General features: G+C 44.6%; 1 protein-coding gene across 1 annotated transcript; it reads right to left on the bottom strand.

Annotated features, from left to right (window-relative positions):
• Positions 1-15,658: 15,658 nt before the first annotated feature.
• Positions 15,659-17,246, bottom strand: LOC120989530. The gene is made up of 2 exons (XM_040417733.1): positions 17,195-17,246; positions 15,659-17,139 (listed from the first exon to the last, which is right to left on the bottom strand). The coding sequence occupies exon 2, from the start codon at positions 17,027-17,029 to the stop codon at positions 15,659-15,661; it is 1,371 nt and encodes a 456-aa protein (XP_040273667.1). The 5' UTR covers positions 17,030-17,139; positions 17,195-17,246.
• Between the last annotated feature and the right edge of the window lie 3,516 nt (positions 17,247-20,762).

The following is a 20,762-nucleotide window of genomic DNA, read 5'->3' as shown; positions in this document are numbered from 1 at the left end:
GATTGCGGCCCCTACGTCGATCTGGGTTTCCGCCAGCACCTGCGTTAGTAGAAGAGAAGATTGCGGCACACAGGAACTTCTTTGCAATTACATATCATTTATTAATTTGACATCATAATCTTTGTCATGATCCAGATTCATTATGCAATATAATAGCCACTTTTGAAATTGTGCCGACCGGACTTTTAAATCTTAGATAGACCTTCTTCGGCAGTCTAGTTATCTGGTGTCTGTGGCCGGGAATATGGCATAATGTATCTGGATTATGACAAAGATTATGATGTTAAATTAATAAATGATATGCAATTGCAAAGAAGTTAGCTCTCGTTGGAATGGAAAAGAACTGTACAAGAAAGATGGTTTGCATCTTTCTCTCAAGGGAACGAATGTCCTCAGTGAACAGTTCCAAGTATTTGCTAAGGAGCATTTAAACTAGGAAAGGGGGGCAAAAGAGTGATAATCCAGCAGAAATAGTAAATTATCCAGTTTACCCATGTTCATCCTGTAATTCTGTGCACTGAGCAGACCCAAGCCAGTCCAGACATCATGGAATGTAAAAAACAAAGGCTCCAGCACTCGTGGTAAAAGTTTTTCCTGATACCGGTCTTTATTGCACCAAAATTATGTTATACAAACACAGTGAACCCCTCTCCACACCCCCAGATATACGCGTTTCGAACTATTCAGTTCTTCAGTCATAATCCAATGTGTCCATTTCACTGTGAGTTTATGTAGGCTGTGCTCCCATCCACCCGGGAAAAGGGGAGGGGGCGAGCGCAAGCCCCACAATCAACCACATGTCAGACATCTGTTCAAAAATGATACAAAATATAATAAAACAGGAAGATCTATACAATCATGCCTGCACATATCAGCTTCTGGAGTTACACTCTCACAATACAGTACATATCAGACACCTGTTACATGATACACCTGTTACATGATACAAAATACACCCGTGTTAAGTGAAGCATTTTAAAATCATTAAAATAAGTTTATATGGATCGGTTTGACAGAGTTGATACTATAGCTGATAATAGTAAATACAAAAAGAAATAAAGTGAAATGAATAAAATGAAAAATAAATAATGAATGATGAAAATATATCATATAAAAATATAAAAATACAATCAGCCATTTTTCTCATAGGTATACTGCAACAAAATGTATTGTGAGAGTGGTTCATGACTGGGATATAACAATACCAGGGTTCTCTCTATACAGAAAAGACAGAGAAGGCAAGAAGGGGTGGCCCTGTATGTAAAAGATAGCATGAAATCTAATTTGATACAAGTTAGAGAGACCAATTTAGAGTCCGTTTGGGTTACCTTGCAGCTTGATAATCATAAGGTAACTCGTGTAGGTGTGTTATATAGACCACCTAGCCAAGTCAAAGAATTAGATGATTTACTAGTTGAGGAAATAGCTAAAATGACATTGAAGGGGGAAGTTATCATTATAGGAGACTTTAATCTTCCTGATGTAAACTGGAATACCAAAATAGCTAGTTCTGCCAGGAGTACAGATATTCTAAATTCCCTACTGGGATTATCTCTACAGCAAGTAGTTGAGGAGCCAACCTGGAAGGAGGCCATTTTAGATTTAGTATTCACAAATGGGAATTTGGTATCTGATATTACTGTAGGGGAAAGCTTGGGATCTAGTGATCCGCTTTCCTCTGATGGATTAGAGAAGTCATGGGGAATCCAGGCCTTGTTAATTTTTATAAGAGTCAACCTGTCAGCATTTCAGTTGACAGGCAAATGCGCTTATCAGTTATTATGCTCACCATCAGGCCCTCAACCATAATGTTTTACAGGGTCATCTCACCAGCAGGCCCTCGCCTACAATCTTTTAGTGGGTCAGCTCACCAGCAGGCCCTTGCATATAATGTTTTTGATGCTCAGCTCACCAGCAGGCCCTCAACCATATTGTTTTACAGGGCCAGCTCACCAGCTTGCCCTCACCTACCATCTTTTAGAGGGTCATCTCACCTGCATGCCCTCGCATATACTGTTTTAGAGGGCCAGCTCACCAGCAGGCCCTCAACCATAATGTTTTACAGGGCCAGCTCACCAGCAGGCCCTCACCTATAATCTTTTAGAGGGTCAGCTCACCAGCAGCCCCTCGCAAATAATGTTTTTTAGGGTCAGCTCACCAGCATGCCCTCAACCATAATGTTTTACAGGGTCAGCTCAACCGCAGGCCCTCACCTACAATCTTTTAGAGGTACAGCTCACCAGCAGGCCCTTGCATATAATGTTTTAGAGGGTCAGCTCACCAGCAGGCCCTTGCATATAATGTTTTAGAGGGTCAGCTCACCAGCAGGCCCTCACCTACAATCTTTTAGAGGGTCAGCTCACCTGCATGCCCTTGCATATAATCTTTTTGAGGGTCAACTCACCAGCAGGACCTCAACCATAATGTTTTACAGGGTCAGCTCACCAGCATGCTCTCACCTACAATCTTTTAGAGGGTCAGCTCCCCAGCAGGCCCTTACCTACAATATTTTAGAGGGTCAGCTCACCTTCAGGCCCTCGTATGTAATGTTTTATAGGGTCAGCTCACCAGCAGGCCCTCGCCTACAATCTTTTAGAGTCTCAGTTCACCTGCAGGCCCTCACATATAATGTTTTTGAGGGTCAGCTCACCAGCAGGCCCTCAACCATAATGTTTTACATGGTCAGTTCACCAGCAGGCCCTCACCTACAATATTTTAGAGGTTCAGCTCACCAGCAGGCCCTCGCATATAATGTTTTTGAGGGTCAGCTTACCAGCAGGCCCTCAACCATAATGTTCTACAAGGTCAGCTCACCAGCAGGCCCTCGGCCATAATTTTTTCAATGGATAGCTAAGCAGCAGCTACTCGCCCATAATTTTTTCAATGGTCAGCTCAGCAGCAGGCACTCGCCCCTAATGTTTTAGAGAGTCAGCTCTGCAGCAGGCCCTCGCCTGTAATGTTTTAGAGGGTCACCAGCAGGACCTTGCTCCTAATGTTTTTGAGGGTCACCAGCAGGCCATTGATCATAATTTTTCAAGGGTGTATGATGTCCTCCTTTATGTGTAATAAAGGGTGTATTGGAGTGCCAGTTCCTTGTAATTTTTGGAAGCCCATTCACTTGGTGCATAGGCTTTATGAGTAGGGTTGAGTGAACCCGAACTGTAAAATTGGGGTTCCTACCGAGCTTTAGGATTTTTGGACCCCGGACCCCAACTTTTCAGTAAAAGTTAGGGTTTGGGATCGGTGTTCGGCGAGTTAATGGCGCTTTTTGAAAGGCTGCAGAGCAGCCAATCAACAAGCGTTTAATTCTGTGCCCTTAGAAGCCATCACAGCCATGGCTACTAATGGCATGGCTGTGATCGGCCAGTGCAGCATGTGACCCAGCCTCTATATAAGCTGGAGTAACATAGCGCTGCATGTCACTCTGGTGTTACTAGTGAAGGGAGAGGATGCTGTGAAAAAGAGAATAGGAAAGAATCTTTAATCAGAAGTGCTTGTTAACTCAGCGATCTACATAGATTTAGTTTTGTGGGTGCAGTGCACAATCTTTTTACACTGCCCTGAGCCCAGTGACACAGAAAAATAACTTTTATACGTCTGTTAGCTAGGTGGGCGGCGGCAGCCATTTTATGCAAGCTCAGTGCACCAGCACAGCATATCTGCATTTGTGACATTTAAATCCAAGCTTGAAATACTGTAATAAAAATCTGGGTTTAAAAAAAACACCCTTTTTTGGCAATATCCTACATCTAGTGCCTTTGCAGCATTTGTCAGTGTGAAATACAAGCTTGCAATACTTCAATAATTTTCTGGGTTTAAATAATAACCAATTTTTTGCAAGACCCTACATCTGGGGCCTTTGCAGCATTTGTCAGTGTGAAATCCAAGTTTGAAATACTGCAATAATTTTCTGGGTTTAAAAAAACACCCATTTTTGTCCAAATACTTAATTTGCAGCCTTTGCTGCATCTGTCAGTGTGACATACAAGCTAGGAATACTGCAATAATATTCTGGGTTAAAAAAAAACACCCATTTGGGCAAAATACTTAATTTTCAGCCTGTGCTGCATCTGTCAGTGTGAGATAGAAGGTAGAAATACTGCAATAATATTCTGGGTTTAAAAAAAACATCCATTTTTGTCAATACCCTACATCTGGGGCCTATGCTGAATTGGTTAGTGTGACATACAAGCTAGAAATATTGCATAAATATTCTGGGTTTAAAAAAACACCCATTTTGGGCCAAATGGTAAATTTGCAGCCTTGGCTGCATCTGTCAGTGTGATATACACGCGTTAGATACTGCTGTTCTATTCTGTTATTAAAAAAAAACCTTTTTGGGCCAAATAGTAAATTTGCGGCCTTGGCTGCATCTGTCAGTGTGAAATACAAGCTTGAAATACTGCAATAATATTCAGGGTTTAAAAAAACACCCATTTTTGTCAATACCCTACATCTGGGGCCTATGCTGAATTGGTTAGTGTGACATACAAGCTAGAAATATTGCATAAATATTCTGGGTTTAAAAAAACACCCATTTTGGGCCAAATGGTAAATTTGCAGCCTTTGCTGCATCTGTCATTGTGAGATACACACGTTAGATACTGCTGTTCTATTCTGTTATTAAAAAAACATCCATTTTGGGACAAATAGTAAATTTGCGGCCTTGGTTGCATCTGTTAGTGTGAGATACAAGCTTGAAATACTGCAATAATTTCCAGGGTTTAAAAAACACCCATTTTGGTCAAAAAACTAAATTTGCAGCCTTGGCTGCATCTGTCAGTGTGAGATACACGCGTTAGATACTGCTGTTCTATTCTGTTATTAAAAAAACACCCATTTTGGGCAAAATACTTAATTTTGCAGCCTTTGCTGAATCTGTAAGTGTGAGATACACGCGTTAGATACTGCTGTTCTATTCTGTTATTAAAAAAACACCCATTTTGGGGAAATACTTAATTTGCAGCCTTTGCTGCATCTGTCATTGGGACATACAAGCTAGAAATACTGCAATAATATTCTGGGTTTAAGAAAACACAGATTTTGGGCAAAATACTTAATTTGCAGCCTTTGCTGCATCTGTCAGTGTGAGATACACGCGTTAGATACAGGTGTTCTATTCTGTTATTAAAAAAACACCCATTTTGGGCAAAATACTTAATTTTGCAGCCTATGCTGCATATCTCAGTGTGAGATACAAGCTTAAAATACTGCAATAATATTCTGGGTTAAAAAACACACCCATTTTTGGTAATCCCCTACATCTGGGGCCTATGCTGCATTTGTTAGTGTGACATACAAGCTTGAAATACTGCAATAATATTCTGTGATTGAAAAAAACACCCATTCTTGGCAAAATACTTAATTTGCAGCTTTTGCTGCATCTGTCAGTGTGACATAAAAGCTAGAAATACTGCAATAATATTCTAGGTTTAAAAAAACACCAATTTTGGGCAAAATACTTAATTTGCAGCCTTTGCTGCATCTGTCAGTGTAAGGTACAAGCTAGAAATACTGCAATAATGTTCTGTGTTTAAAAAAACACACATTTTGGACAAAATACTTAATTTTCAGCCTTTGCTACATCTGTCAGTGTGAGATAAATGCGTTAGATACTGGTGTTATATTCTGTTATTAAAAAAACACTCATTTTGGTCAAAAAACTAAATTTGCAGCCTTTGCTGCATCTGTCAGCGTGAGATACATGCGTTAGATACTGCTGTTCTATTCTGTTATTATGAAAACACCCATTTTGGGGGGCAGAGTCTGCGCTGGACTGTGATGGCCGCATAGTCAGGAGCTCTCCGTACTAGATCCTCTACAGCACCAGCATACGCAAGCCGATGGACGAAAAGATGGTCAAAATCGGGCACCCCAGACCCGGAGATTCCTCCTCTACCAACAAAGCGTCTAATAACAGCGGAGACATAGAAAAATTTATTAAAAAAGCCGCAGCCTCTCTGGTAGCTCGAGACCCCAAGATGGCGCCGAACCCGCCACAAAAGGTGAGCGAGCGCACCGCTGACCTCTCTGAAGGAGAGAGTGATACAGAGGACTCTCATGGCAAAACGGCGCTTCCCATAGCATGCCGCTTTCTAAAGCAGTCACTCACCAAAGCTATGAGCCTATATTGAGTGAGCTCACGGCCCTCCGCCATGATATGCACCATATAGGTGACCGGGTGGTGTTCCTTGAAACACGCCAAACCACAGTACTCGATCATCAAAATGCAACTGCATCTTCCCTGCAGAAATGCCGCACTTAACTCAATGACCTTCACAATGCCCTGGAGGACCAAGAGAACAGAGGACGCAGGAATAACCTGCGATTCAGGGGGATACCAGAATCTGTTGCTGCGGCCGACATACCTGGAGCTGTGTCTGCAATTTGCCGCTCCCTGCTGGGTCCGGACTACCAAACTGAAATTATCATTGAACGCGCTCATAGAGCGTTAAGACCCAAGTCTAAGATCTCAGAACCTCCCAGAGATGTGATCTGCAGGTTCCTTAATTTCCAAGTCAAAGCGGCGGTTTTGGAGGCTGCCAGGAACCGTGAAAACCTGACATAGGAGGAGGCTTACATTACGATCTATCAAGACCTGGCTCCCTCAACATTAAACAAACACAGAACTTTGAAGCCCCAAACGGACTGGCTCAGGGCAAATACGATCTCATATAGATGGACTTTTCCATTCGGAATATCTTTCTTCCATGCGGGACGTCGCCTTAACATATCCACATTTACTGATCTGATCGGAGCCTATGATCATTTACAGATACCCCCATTGGAAGTTGAAAATTGGGAACTGTACCAGGATCTAACAGAGCTGCCAGAACTGCCGAAGATCTCTCCATTTGAACTGCCACGTACCCCAAAGACCCAAAAGGAATACGCAATTAACCCAATAGAGACTGGCTCTAATCTTGCAATCACTTAGCTAAACCATCTTGGCTTCTTACTAGCCTTTTCCCCCTTCTTTCCCTCTGACTCACCTTTTCCCTAACCACCCCACCTTCCCTCCTCCCTATCAGTTAATTACTACTGTTTCTCCTCCTATTACCACCATATCCTTTCCCCACTATACCTGAATTACCCTCCTCCCCTTATGACTCTAACGCCGTCTGTCTGAAAGCCTCATTTCAGAGGCTCCCAACTAGTGCTTAGGGGGTCGCAACAGGGTTGATTAATCATTTCCCCCCTTGTGATCCCCACCTCAAATACCAGTATATCCCATTTTGATGGAAAATGTTTCTCAATACGTTTCTGGTTTTGTTATAGGTTTATTTTCTGTTATATTTTTTCTTTGTTAATTCACACTCAGTGAGTAATGTGGTATTACGACTATGAATATATGATTGTGACATACAGAAATCTGATTCTCCTCGGGGCCGCGAATCACTTCTACATTCCCCCCTATAGTTGGGACCAGCAGCATTCTGTCCGAATCCCCTCTCGTCTTTTACATACCCCCCCATGACAGATTTCAAACTCGCATCCTTCAATGTGAAGGGACTCAGATCCCCCTCCAAAAGATCCCAAATCCTCTCTCTTCTATGGAAGAAGAGCTGCTCAGTAATTTTTCTCCAGGAGACCCACTATAGGCAGGGTAAATTCCCAGACCTTTCCCACTCTAGGTTTCCAGAGTGGTTCCATTGTGGTTTAGATGGTGCAGCCTCGAGGGGAGTCAGTATTGGCTTTCGAAAAAACGTCCCCTTTCAATATTCTACCCATATTTCAGACCCAGAGGGAAGATATATCATCCTGAATGGTTTTATTGGCCATAGGATGTTCACCCTTGTAAATGTCTACTCCCCTAACTTTGACCAGGTCCCGTGGCTCCTTTCGGTCTTGTCTCTAGTAGAATCCGTCCGAGAAGGTACATTAATTTTAGCAGGCGACTTTAACCTTGCTTTACACCCTTTAGTAGATACATCCTCAAAAAAATCCTCAATATCAGTTAAACTTCTGAAAAGAGTTAAAGCTAAGCTACACATAATGGGCCTGATTGATATATGGAGATGTATGAACCCTTCTACTATTGACTATACTTTTAATTCAGCTCCAGGTCACTCATATAGTAGAATCGACTATATCTTTGTACCCAAAGACTTCCTGCATCAAAGCACAGACCCTTAAATTGGAAGCATTACCATCTCGGACCACTCTCCAATTTTCTGCACCTTCCGCCCTCTACCTGAGTCTGGTAAGTCCCCCACTTGGAGACTTAATGAGTCCATATTGAGCGACGATGTCCGCATAAAACATTTTTCCTCTCTCCTAGAACAATATTTCAAATCCAACGACACCCCTGACATTTCCCCACAAGTGCTATGGGATGCCCATAAAGCATTTATTCGAGGCCACTTCATCAGCAAATGCTCCTATCTAAAATAAAAAAGCAGATAGACAACTTTCGTCCCTATAAGACCGTATACATGACTTGGAAGCGTTACATAAACAATCCCTTGACCCTCAACACCTGACCTCTCAACTCTTAGATCCCAGCTTAATAACCTACTTAACAAAAAAATCTGCCAAATACTGTCTTCCCTCCCAACATAAATTCTATGCCCATGGTAACAAAGCCTCGAAATTTATAATGAATCGCATTAAACGTAAAAAAACTGCCAGGTATGTAACCTCAATTAAATCCTCCAAGGTCACCAACTTTTTTCGCCTGAAGCTATTGCTGAACAATTTCGCCTATTTTACAAAGATCTCTACAATTTGCCTCCTCCCACTGACACCTTGCCCAAAAAAGATGTAAACTTACTCACTGAATCCTTTTTAGATTCACTAAACCTGCCAGCCCTATCCCCTTCCCAAAGCGAGGACCTGTCAAAACCATTCTCCATTACTGAACTTACTTTAGCTCTCAAAAGTTCTCCAAAAGGCAAATGCCCCGGACCTGACGGACTTTCTACTAACTATTACTCCACCTTCCAGACCACTTTACTTCCTTACCTGTTACGTGTATGTAATTTAGCTCTACAAAACTGTCCCCTTTCCACAAGCATGACAAACGCTATGATCACAATCATACCTAAAGAGGGCAAAGATCCCAACCTTTGTGCTAATTACCGCCCCATATCCCTCCTAAATATTGACCTAAAACTTCTAGCAAAGATGCTTGCAATGAGAATCCAGTCCCTTCTCCCAGACCTGATCCACCCTGATCAGGTAGGCTTTGTTAAAGGCCGGGAGGGCAAGGACAATACAACCAAAATACTAGACGCACTTTACTACTCCACATACAAAAAACTGCCATTAGTTCTCCTGGGTACCGACGTGGAAAAAGCTTTTGACCGGATATATTGGTCTTACATTAAACTCACTCTACTCAAATTCAATTTCCCTGCTCCATATGTACAGTACATGCCATTTTTGCAATGTACAACAATGCTTCCGCCTCGGTCCTAGTAAACAACCTTACTTCTTCCAGTTTCCTGATTAAAAATGGAACACGTCATGGTTGCCCTCTCTCCCCCCTCATCTTTGTCCTAGTCATGGAAACCCTCATGCAGGCCCTAAGACAGGAGAGCTCTATTCAAGGTTTGAAAATTGGGTCCTAAGAATTTAAACTTGCTGCTTTTGCTGATGACCTCCTAATTCTTTCAACCAATCCCCTCATATCCATGCCCAAGATACTCTCATTACTTAACAAATTTTGCTCCCTATTTCAAAATTAAACCACAAAAATCACAGATCTTACACACTGGCCTATCCCCTCCCTGCATTAAAGCACTTCAATCGAACTCTCCCTTTAACTGGAGTGAACAACACTTAACATACTTAGGTATTAGAATAAACTCCCACCTTCCTGACTTGTTCCACCTGAATTACACTCCCCTCCTAAAATCCATCGCCGCTAAATTGGACTCATTGGAGGGACACTATCTTTCCTGGTTCGGCAGAAAAAATAGGGTGATGTCCTTGATCATCAGTAGGCTTACTTATCTCCTCCAGGTGTTGCCTATCATGATTCCCCGCTCCTATTTAAAAAAAACGAAATTGTCTTATCCGCCAATTTCTATGGCAAGGGAAAAACCCCAGAATCTCCTTTTCCACCCTTACCAAACCCAAACACTTGGGTGGTATAGGTCTACCCGACCCAGAGTTATATATGAAATCCATACACCTATGTAGAGCAATTGATTGGATCCGCATCCCACCTCACAAACTCTGGCTCTCAATTGAGAATGCTAACTTTAACTTCCCCCTCAGGTCTCTGTTACTGACAGATAAACCCCTAAAAGCCTCACCCCCAGGGACTAATCCCTTGATACGCTCCACCATTAAGGTATGGAATTGGTTCTCCTCTAACCATAGTGTCCTATTGTCTCTCCCCCCCTCCTGCAAATTAAAGACCTATTCTCCCTAGCTCCTGTGGAGATCAGATCATCAGCCCCTCCAAAGCTTAGGACTTCCTCCACCCTTGTAATTGACCTCCTTGACAAAGATGGTTGCATTCTACCAGGGCCAGAGCTTGCCTCCTTCTTAAATATCCCACCCACCAGTTTCCTCACTCTTAAATTCCTTAGAGCTGAGTTAATCCTACGAACCAGATCTATATCCAACACGAACTCCCCTAACTGGTTCGAGACCCTATTGACCAATGCCTGTTATCCCCCCAAATTGATCTCCCTTCTCTATAAAAAACTGAATGGTCTATGGGAAAAAGACCTAGATAGACAGTTTTCAAACAGAGAAATCAAATCACTCCTCATTATCCCACACAAACTCTCAAGGTGCGTCCGGGTGCAGGAGAACGGATAGAAAATTTTGTCTAGGTAGTATAAAACTCTGGATAAAGTAGCTCTCCTGTACCCCGACATTCCCGATACTTGTTGGAGATGTGGCTCTGAAAAAGGCACTTTTATGCACATCTGGTGAACTTGCCCTCCAATATTTGCTTGGTGGAAACAAATCTTCCAGATATGTAATAACATGTGCAAATCTAACTCTCCATGTACACCTGAAATTGCCCTCCTATCCCTTGGCATAACTACTACGGGCAACCAAAAAACTTCTCTCCTATCTTATATGCTATCAGCAGCCCGCCTACTAGTCCCCACAATGTGGCGTTCTTCTGAAACCCCCTCCATTGAACAATGGAGAAACAGAGTAGACCAAATCTATCGCCTTGAGGAGCTTTCTAATTGGGAACTAGGGACTAGGAAAAAGTTTCTTTTTACTTGGTCCGCTTGGAAGAATTACAGAAACTTCTTAACTTAATCCAATTGGTCTCCCTTGTCTTCCCCTCTTATGTAATCACCTGAACCAGAAGTAAACCTGTCCCCCCTCCCTCTTTGATCTTTGTCCTCGCTACTCTCCAATCTCTACACAATCAATTGTACAATGTACTCTCTCTCTCTACCTTCTGTTTCCACAGTTTTTGACATCTGATTGAGATTGGCCTTGCTCAAGTTGGAGGCCAGAACCCTGGGAACCCGAGGCCAAAGGGGTGACCGCCACTTCGGTGGATGAGGGTGGAACAATCCCGTTGAATGTGATGGTTGGGGAGGTGGAGGACTTGCCGCCGGGCCCTGAATTGGCAGACTTGAACGTCTGTTAATGATCGATGGAGAACCACAACAACCAGGGGCCGAGTTGATATTTCTGCGTTTTGTGGTTCTCCATGATTTGCTGTATCGGGTCAACCAACTACGGGGGGAGAATGTGGAACAGTTAGTGGTGCCTAAGGCTTATTACAAACTGGTACTAAATCTAGCGCACCAACATGTTCTCTGGGGTCATCTGGGATTGCAGAAAACACAGGACCGTATACTACAGCGGTTTTACTGGCCCAGTGTGTTTAGAGAGGTGGAAGAGTTTTGTAGGTTTTGCCCGACCTGCCAGGTAACTAGCCCCCAGCCCCATTTCTGTAGTCCCTTAGTACCTCTTCCGATCATCAAGGTCCCGTTTCAAAGAATTGCTATGGATCTTATAGGACCAGTACCAAAGTCCGCTAGAGGGCACCAACACATTCTTGTCATCCTAGAATACACTACCCGGTACCCAGAGGCAGTGCCATTGCGGCATACATCGGCCAAACTCATAGTTAAAGAGTTAATGGAGATGTTTTCCTGCGTAGGACTACCCAAAGAGATTTTGGCGGATCAAGGGACCTCGTTCATGTCCAAGGTCATGAGGGAATTGTGCAAGTTGCTGCATATAAAACAGTTACGGACGTCCGTCTACCATCCGCAAACTGACGGGCTCGTAGAAAGGTTTAACCAAACCTTAAAAAATATGTTAAAAATAGTGGTGTCCTAAGATGGAAGGGACTGGGATCTCCTCCTGCCCTATATTATGTTCACAGGGCGAGAGGTGCCCCAGGCCTCTACTGGGTTCTCGACCTTCGAACTGCTATATGGCAGACATCCTCACGGGCTGTTGGACGTAGCCAAGGAGGCATGGTAACAACAGCCCACTCCGTATAAAAGTGTTATTGAATACATCACCCAGATGCAAGAACGGATAGAGACCGTGTTGCCTCTGGTTCGGGAGCATATGAAGGCGGCTCAGGGAGCCCAGAGTCGAATCTATAACGGCAGGCAGTGATGAGCGGCAGGGGCAATATTTGAATTTGCAATATTTTGAAAATATTTGGGCTAATATTCGGCATATATTCGTGAATTGGAGAATTCGTGATCTCCAGTTATTATTTTCTTAAATGCGAAAATCAGCAATCGGAAAATTCGCAATAAAATTCATGATATGAAAATTTGCGATCAACACTACTCCTATAGGCAACTTTCCTAGATGTTGCTAAGTGCTGATTTTCGAGATAAATTCGCAATAAATTTGCGATTAGAATATTCGTGAATACGAATATATAGCACTATATTCTAAATATTCACGAATTCTCGAAGTGGCGATATTCGCGATTAAAATTCGCGATTTGAATATTCACGCTCAACACTACCGGCAGGCTCGAGTTCGGAGGTTTAACCCGGGTGATCGGGTCTTGGTTCTGGTACTGACAGTGGACAGTAAGTTCTTGGCTAGGTGTCAGGGGCCCTACGAGGTAATAGAGAAAAATGGAGATGTACATTACAAGGCACACCAGCCAGGGCGGCGAAAGCCGGAGCAGGTCTACCATTTTATTCTACTAAAACCTTGTAAGAATAGGGAGACCTGCGCTGAGGACAGACCGCGGTCGGTTTGTCTAGGGGAAGAGGTTTTGGGCCCTCTGTCTGCTGCAGGGGAAGCGGTTGACACAATAAGAATTGCTGACAGCCTCTCCTCTAAACAGGCTCAGGAAGCCAGGGAGTTTGTTAGTCGGAACACGGATGTGTTCTCGGAACTCCCTGGACGCACTTCCATAATACAGCATGATATTGTCACCGAGCCCCAGGCAAAAGTCTGGTTAAAACCGTACCAGGTGCCGGAGGCTTTGCGAAAAGCCATCTGGAGGAAGTGCAGCTAATGCTCATGCTGGATGTCATCAAGGAGTCTAAAAGTGAGTGGGCCAGCCCAATATTTCTAATACCCAAGCCAGACGGGACATTAGGGTTCTGTAATGATTTTCGTAAATTAAAAGAGATTTCTAAATTTGATGCGAATCCCATGCCCAGGGTGGATGAGCTAATCCAGCGGTTAGGACAGGCAAGGTATTGACTTAATAGGATGGAAGAATTTCCTCCAGCTACTACTACCTAACCCCCTCCCCTTAAATAATCACACCGACACCAACTTGCTTTGGTGAAAAATGACCATGACGGCCAGATTTTATTATTCCACACATTATAAGCAACATCTTACACCATATAACATGAATAGTAATAATAACAGACACTTTAACACATCCGTCAATGTTATCACCTACTGCACCGTGACCAAGGATCCTGGAGGGCAACCCAAACAAGCTGTATCCTCCTTAACCCTCTCACCTTATACTTCAAACTTACCCTTGGCCGCACTCACCGACCCAAGGGCACCAAATCCTTGAAGTATACAAGTATCTCCCCCTGTAGGCCTTTTAGCCCAAACAGGAGCCCCATCCTCGGCATTAACAAACCACGTGAGATGCAGGCTCCAACATGTCATGCATCTCTTAACCATTGTATTGCCCCCCAGGATCCCATATCAAGCAGGCACCAACGACCACAGGTGACGCCTCACCTGTGGGCGTCTCGCCAAACCTTAAGGGCCGTCTCCAAACCCTCCTCAATACCCAATGCCCACATGTCAATGCCCACATTGTTAAGGTGCACACCATCTGCTCTCAAGAATTGAGGCGACGCCGCCTCCAATTCCCAGTGACGTACTACTAAACCCCCTTGCCTGCGAACAAAACGCCCCACCTCTTTATTCAACTTAGCCCTGGACGTCTCGCAACCGCCAACAACGTCTCGCAACCACCTCCGACCAAATAACCAACAGATCAGGAAATTCCGACAATAACCGCAGCACATCTAACTTAATATCCCGAATCACATGCCAAGATCTACGGACCCCCAGATCGTTGCCACCTACATGGAGCACTAAAATATCAGGTGGCGGATCCAAAGTGACATATGTATCAATTTCAGGCAACACCCGCCCGCAAAGAAGGCCCCGCAAACCAATCCATCGGACAAGCAGCTCTTCTGGCGGAAAACCTAATTGGCGTCCATTTCGTCTAACGTCGGCTCGTAAAGGCCCCCCAATGGACGTAAGAGTGCCCGAATATCCATGCCAGACAAGGCGCCACCCCTGAAACAAAACAAACAGAGTTGTACCATAACCATCAATGCCACATTGATCATATCACTCTTAACCAACCCCCCCCCCCCACAACCAGTCACAAAAGATGAGGCCGAATATAAGATCGAAAACAATCCGAATTCCAGTGCCCAATACGCTTTATAACCTCCTCCCCCAGACCCCAACTGGCCGCCTCAGTTGCCGCCCCTATCCGGAATGAATGGGATGCATAGTCGTTAGCAGGCAAACCCGCAGCCAACAAGCATTTCCTAAAAACAGACACAAATTGAAAACGAGACAACCGCGAACCGTCCTGGTGGACCAACAATGCACCCGTACCTCCAGGCCGAACACCCAAAAATTCCTCCACACAGCGCACGGGACAAAGCACCGACCCCCCAACGGCCGAAGCCACAAAATCACCCCTTTCCCCTCCTGATCAGTTTTAGACTTGCGGACTACACACCGCAAACCGCCGTCACAAAACCTTATGTCCTCCCGCAACAAACCCCCATCTCCCATGCGACTTGCGGCTACCAATTCTGAAATTCGAAAGGCTCCAAAAAAGGCTAGCGAGAAAGCAGCCCTAAGCAAATGCACCTCAAAATCGGACAGACATACCGTCCCCGCCTCCTCCCACAACATCTGCAACACCGCAAAAGAGACTGGACGTTGTGTGTCCCTCCGACTCACACCACGACTATACCCCTTTAACGCCTGCCGAACCACAAAACACTTTAACACATCGGCCAATCCCCGAAGGCGCAACCAAAAGGCCACCGCCGCTACCCTCTTTGACGCGACAGAGAAAGACAAACCCGCGCATAAAACGTACCTACCCAAAAAAACAGTAACGTCTAAAAATCATCCACAGAACTGCAACCACCCACCTGGTCTATCAACTCTTCCCACAAAGACCACACCGAGGAGTAGGCTGACCACGTACTGCTACTAAGCGACCACCTATTCAGGTCTCCTGAAACCCCAAGGCCACGCTCCAGAACCACTGGGGACTGGGCAACCCCTGGACTCCGGCACCTGGCGGCAAGCTGCGGAAGCGATCCCACTGAAAACGAGAAAGGGAATCAGCAAGTGAGTTATTTACTCCCGGGACATGCACCGAAACAAAACATGCATTTAACCTCAAACCCCTCAACACTAGATGCCTGAGTAAGTTCAACACAGGCGGGGAGTTGGCTGTCTGACTATTAATCGCTCTTACAACGCCCATATTGTCACAGTAGAAACGCACCCGCCGATTCCTAAGCCAGTCCCCCCACAACTCAGTAGCCAGAACAATAGGGAAAAGTTCCAACAATACCAAGTTGCTAAGAAAATCAGCCTGTTTCCACTCCACCGGCCATGCCTCCGCACTCCATTGCCACCGACAATAAACGGCATATCCACACCAACCCGATGCATCCGAAAACAAATCCAAATCTGCACTACTAATCGCTGCCCCCATCCATATAGATCGCCCATTGTACTCTAAAAGAAAAGACTCCCACACCGCTAAATCAGCTTTTACTGCAGCTGGTATCCGCAAGTAATGAAACGGGGCAGTAACCCCTGCTGTAACTAGCGCCAAACACCGACAAAAAACCCATCCCATAGGCAAGATGCGACAAGCAAAATTCAATTTCCCCAAGACCGATTGAACCCGCCGAAGCTGGACCTTCTTAGCCCCCCGTAGGAAGACCACCTCATTCAACAAATCAGACACCTTGTTTTCCGGCAGCCGACATTCCATGGCCACACTGTCAATCTCAATCCCCAAAAACGTAATGACCGTAGATGGCCCCTCCGTTTTTTCCGCCGCTAAAGGGATCCCAAACCTCGCCCCCACTCGTTCCATCGTATGTAACAGAATGGCACACACCCTGGATTCGGCCGGACCCAAAAACAAAAAATCGTCCAGATAATGCAAAACCGAATTCCATCCCGCCTCCTGTTTTACAACCCATTCTAAAAAAGAACTAAACGAATCAAACAATGAACACGAAATCGCGCAGCCCATCGGCAAACAACAATCAACGTAGAAACAACCCTCCCATTGAAAACCAAGTAAATGTAAACTATCCGGGTGGATGGGCAACAACCGAAAAGCAGCCTCAATATCCATTTTTGCAAGCAGGGCGCCTTGCCCGAAACGCTGTACCCACCGTACCGCCGCATCAAAAGACGTATACGAAACGGAGCACAACTCATCAGCTATCCCATCGTTCACCGATCCCCCCGCCGGATAAGACAAATGATGAATAAGCCTGATCTTATTAGGCTCCTTCGTTGGTACTAAACCCAATGGCGAAACCCACAAATCCGGCAGAGGACACTCCATAAAGGTGCCTACGACCCTGCCAGCCGCCACCTCCTTCTCAATCTTATCACTCACAACATCCAGATGACGCAACGCCGAAGCCAAATTCCGGGATGCCAATCTCGTCCCAACTAAACTACATGGAATAACGAAATCACCAGTAAAACCCGCCAACAACAACTGAGCCACCTCCCTATTTGGATACCTCCTTAAATATGGCTCCATCTCTTCCACCCTCGGGTCCCTTACCTTTTCCCCGCCTGAAACCCTGCGACAAACTATGGGCGCCGCCGCAACCGGAGCACTCATGCTTGTACCTGCAATCGGACAAGAACCTGCAGTAACCTTCATTATATTGCCAGCAACAACCCCTTCTATTCCCCCCTTGAAAACCCGACGGGTTGCTGGACTTCACCTGTGAGCTTTGTTTGACCTCCTCCTAATACCCGATCCTATCCCCGTGTCTCCTGTTTCTGCCGACCCTCCTCCCCGCTACCGTCTTGACTAACCTCTCTGTGATTGTGACTAACTCCGCTGCGACAGACGGGTTGTTGGATGAACTTCGCCTGGGGGCTTTGCCTGATCCCCTCGTCATACCTGACCTCCTTCTCGTGTCTCCAACCTCTGTCGACCCGTCTTCCCTCCTCTAGTGCACCATCGCGATTAACCTTGCTGTGATCGCTTCGGCTGATGGGCTGTTGGACTTCGACTAGGGGCTCTGCTTGGCTTCCTCCTCGTGTGTCGGCGGTTCTGTCTTCGTCCGCTGTGTGGGTGGCGGGCCAGGCGCGGTTGGCTGGTCTCCGCTGTGTCTGAGAGTGCGGTGTCTCCTTTTTGGCTGCCGGTGAGTCTCCTGGTTCTCCTGCCTTGGTCGGCGACGGAGCTTTCCATGTGGACTGTCGGGGAGCGTTAAAGCGTTGGAGCTGGTGAGACTGTTCCCTTCTTTTTTGCCCCCCTTGCGTCCCCTATGTCCTCTCCTTCTGATAACAAGTACTAATCAAAACTGTTCCAGCATTCTAAAACATACTTAAAGGTTTGTTGTTGCTTGCCCTCACTGTTGAGGAAAAAAGTGAGGTGGCTAAAAATGCAAAATAGAAGTAAATTACAAACATAAATATAAAAGGAACAAACTACAAGCACAAAGTGGAAAAAAAGGAAAGAAAGAGAAGAAAAGGAGAGAAAAAAAAAAAGGGGACAAAGAACAAAAAGGTGAAGGAAATAAGACGAAGAAGAAAGGGGAAAAGAGGAGAGGAGAGAAAGGAAGGAAAAGGCAAAAAAACAAAACAAAAAAAAAACAACAAATATATAAGAGAAAAAGGGGAAAGGAAAAGAGGAAAGCAGGAAAGAAGGAGGAAGGAAAGAAAAAACAAAAGGGTATACAGGAACAGGGCATGGCTCCAAAAGCTAGTAGGTGCTCGGTCGACCTGTCCGGTCAGAAACCGGGGCCAAAAACTTTTGAAACAACAAAAATAGACCAGTTTCTGAGGTCTCCAAGGGTGAATACGAGGGGCGGACAAAAGGACTTTGCCTATAAAAAAAATTGCGACTCTGAGGTGACTGGGATAGAACCACAAAAAGCCTCTAGACACCCTGAAGAGGAAGAGGGTATAATGGGGGAAGTTATGCCCAATGATAATTCCTCTCCGCTAGAAGAAATATTGTTAGCGGTCAAACAAAATGGGGATTTAATACAGGCTGTTACAACCCAACTTGGGTTTATCCAAGCTGATGTGGGATTAATAAGAGACGATTTGTCAAAAATGCGAGACAGAGTTAACAATCTTGAGAGCTCTGTCGCCCTGATAGAGAACGAATCCCAAAAAACAAACTCTGAAGTCTCCACACTGAAATTAGAGTGCAACTTTCTGAAGAAAAAGGTGGCGGACCTTGAGGATAGATCGCGAAGATACAATGTGAGAATAATTGGGATCCCAGAGGGTGCTGAAGAGAAGAATTCTACTCAATTCATACAGAAGCTAATTTTTGAGAATTTTGGAAAGGACTCGTTCTCCCCACTAATTATGATAGAAAAAGCTCATCGGGTCCCAGGGGGTAAACCAATCCCAGGGAGACAACCTCGGACATTTCTTGTTAAGTTACTGGCCATAGGGGACAAAGATATGTTATTGAGAAGTGCGAGGGAATGCTCACCGGTTGTATATAATGATAATAGATTGGCCTTTTTTCCGGATTTCTCAAAAGATATACAAGAAAAGAGATGCACATTTGGGACGGTTAAAAAGAAGCTAAGAGAAAGGGACATTAAGTACTCCCTTATGTTCCCAGCAAAATTGCGGATTATTTTCAATGACAAAATCCTTTTTTTCGATACCTCGGATGAAGCCGTGGACTGGCTCGAACGAAATGATCTGTGACTTAATTTTTTATTTTTTTAGGATTTGGTGGGAACAATAACTGTTATAAAGGGCTTATACCCCCAATTCTCTTTTTTTTTCTGCTTCTTAATAGGGAGGGCCGAGTGGGGGGAGTGTGGGAGGGATGGTTATAGGAGAGAAATCTACTACAATATGTGGTGGATTACCTGTATGGGGGGGTGGGGTTTGGGGTGGGAGTTAGGCTGTGGTGCGTCTAAATTGTCTTTTTTTTTTTCTCTTTTCCCTTGTCCCACTTAACCGCTTTTGATAATGTCGACTAGAATTATTGCTTGGAATATACGCGGTTTGGGGGACAGAGGAAAAAGACAAGCAGTTTTCGATTTGACACAGGTCCACTTACCAGCAATAGTATGTTTGTTAGAAACCCATCTTACTGAACAGACCACTAGGATGGTCGGCAGGGGATGGGCTGCGCATACGTATTATTCTACTTTTTCCAGCCACTCCAGAGGTGTTACTGTCTTGATACATAGACTGATTGACTTCGTCTGCGAGGCATCCTCTGTCGACCAGCAGGGGAGATTTATCTTCCTATATTGTAGGTTAAGGGGGAAGACATGTATTTTGGCTTTTGTCTATATTCCACTGCCATTTTCCTTTTCGGTTCTTAAATCTTTGTTATTATTTATGGATAGATGGCCAGAGTGTCCAACATTGATTATTGGTGATTTCAACTGTGTCATTGATCCTTTACGTGATAGGGTCTCTACGAGCGTCAAGGGAGATAGTCGGGTTCAGGGGTCTCCCCTGGCACGGTTTTGCTTGGAGGTTGGTTTTGAAGATGTTTGGGGATACTTAGGACAGGGGAAAAGGGCTTTTTCATGTTTTAGTAAAGCAGGTAAATCCATGTCTAGAATAGATCTTGCATTGATAAGTAGTAAATATGTGAAAATGGTAAAGCGAATGAAATATGAAACAAGGTCAATATCGGACCATTCACCGTTACTCCTTGAACTCTGCTTAACCCAGGAAAGACACATACAAAAACCCCCTTTTAGATTAAACCCTTATTGGTTATCAGTAATAAAGACACATGAAATAATCCAGAATGAAATTGGCCGATTTTGGGATAACAACTATGGCTCAGCAAAAATTCAAGTGGTATGGGACACCTTTAAGGCGTATATGAGGGGAATGATGGTCAGTAATATCGCGAATCTTAGAAAGGAGTATGGGAAAAAACAGAAAAACCTAGAAGAACTTGCATCACTGGCGACAGAATCCTTCTATATGAACAAGACGGAGGAGAATAGGGAAAGTATGCAAAGGGCCACACAAGTATACTCTAACTTCTTATTGGATAAGGCCCAACAGAGCCTTTTTTTTAAAGGGCAAAAATACTTTACGGAGTCAGGGCGACC

Source organism: Bufo bufo, chromosome 1 (genome assembly GCF_905171765.1).
Source record: "Bufo bufo chromosome 1, aBufBuf1.1, whole genome shotgun sequence".
NCBI lineage: Eukaryota > Metazoa > Chordata > Amphibia > Anura > Bufonidae > Bufo > Bufo bufo.
This window is presented reverse-complemented; position numbering and strand designations above follow the sequence as displayed.

Bases quoted from the DNA above. Each gene is read 5' to 3' on its own strand.
- LOC120989530 (XM_040417733.1), bottom strand. From the start codon at position 17,029: ATGGAGTGTCCTCTGCCGGATTTGTGGGTTTCGCCATTGGGTTTAGTA.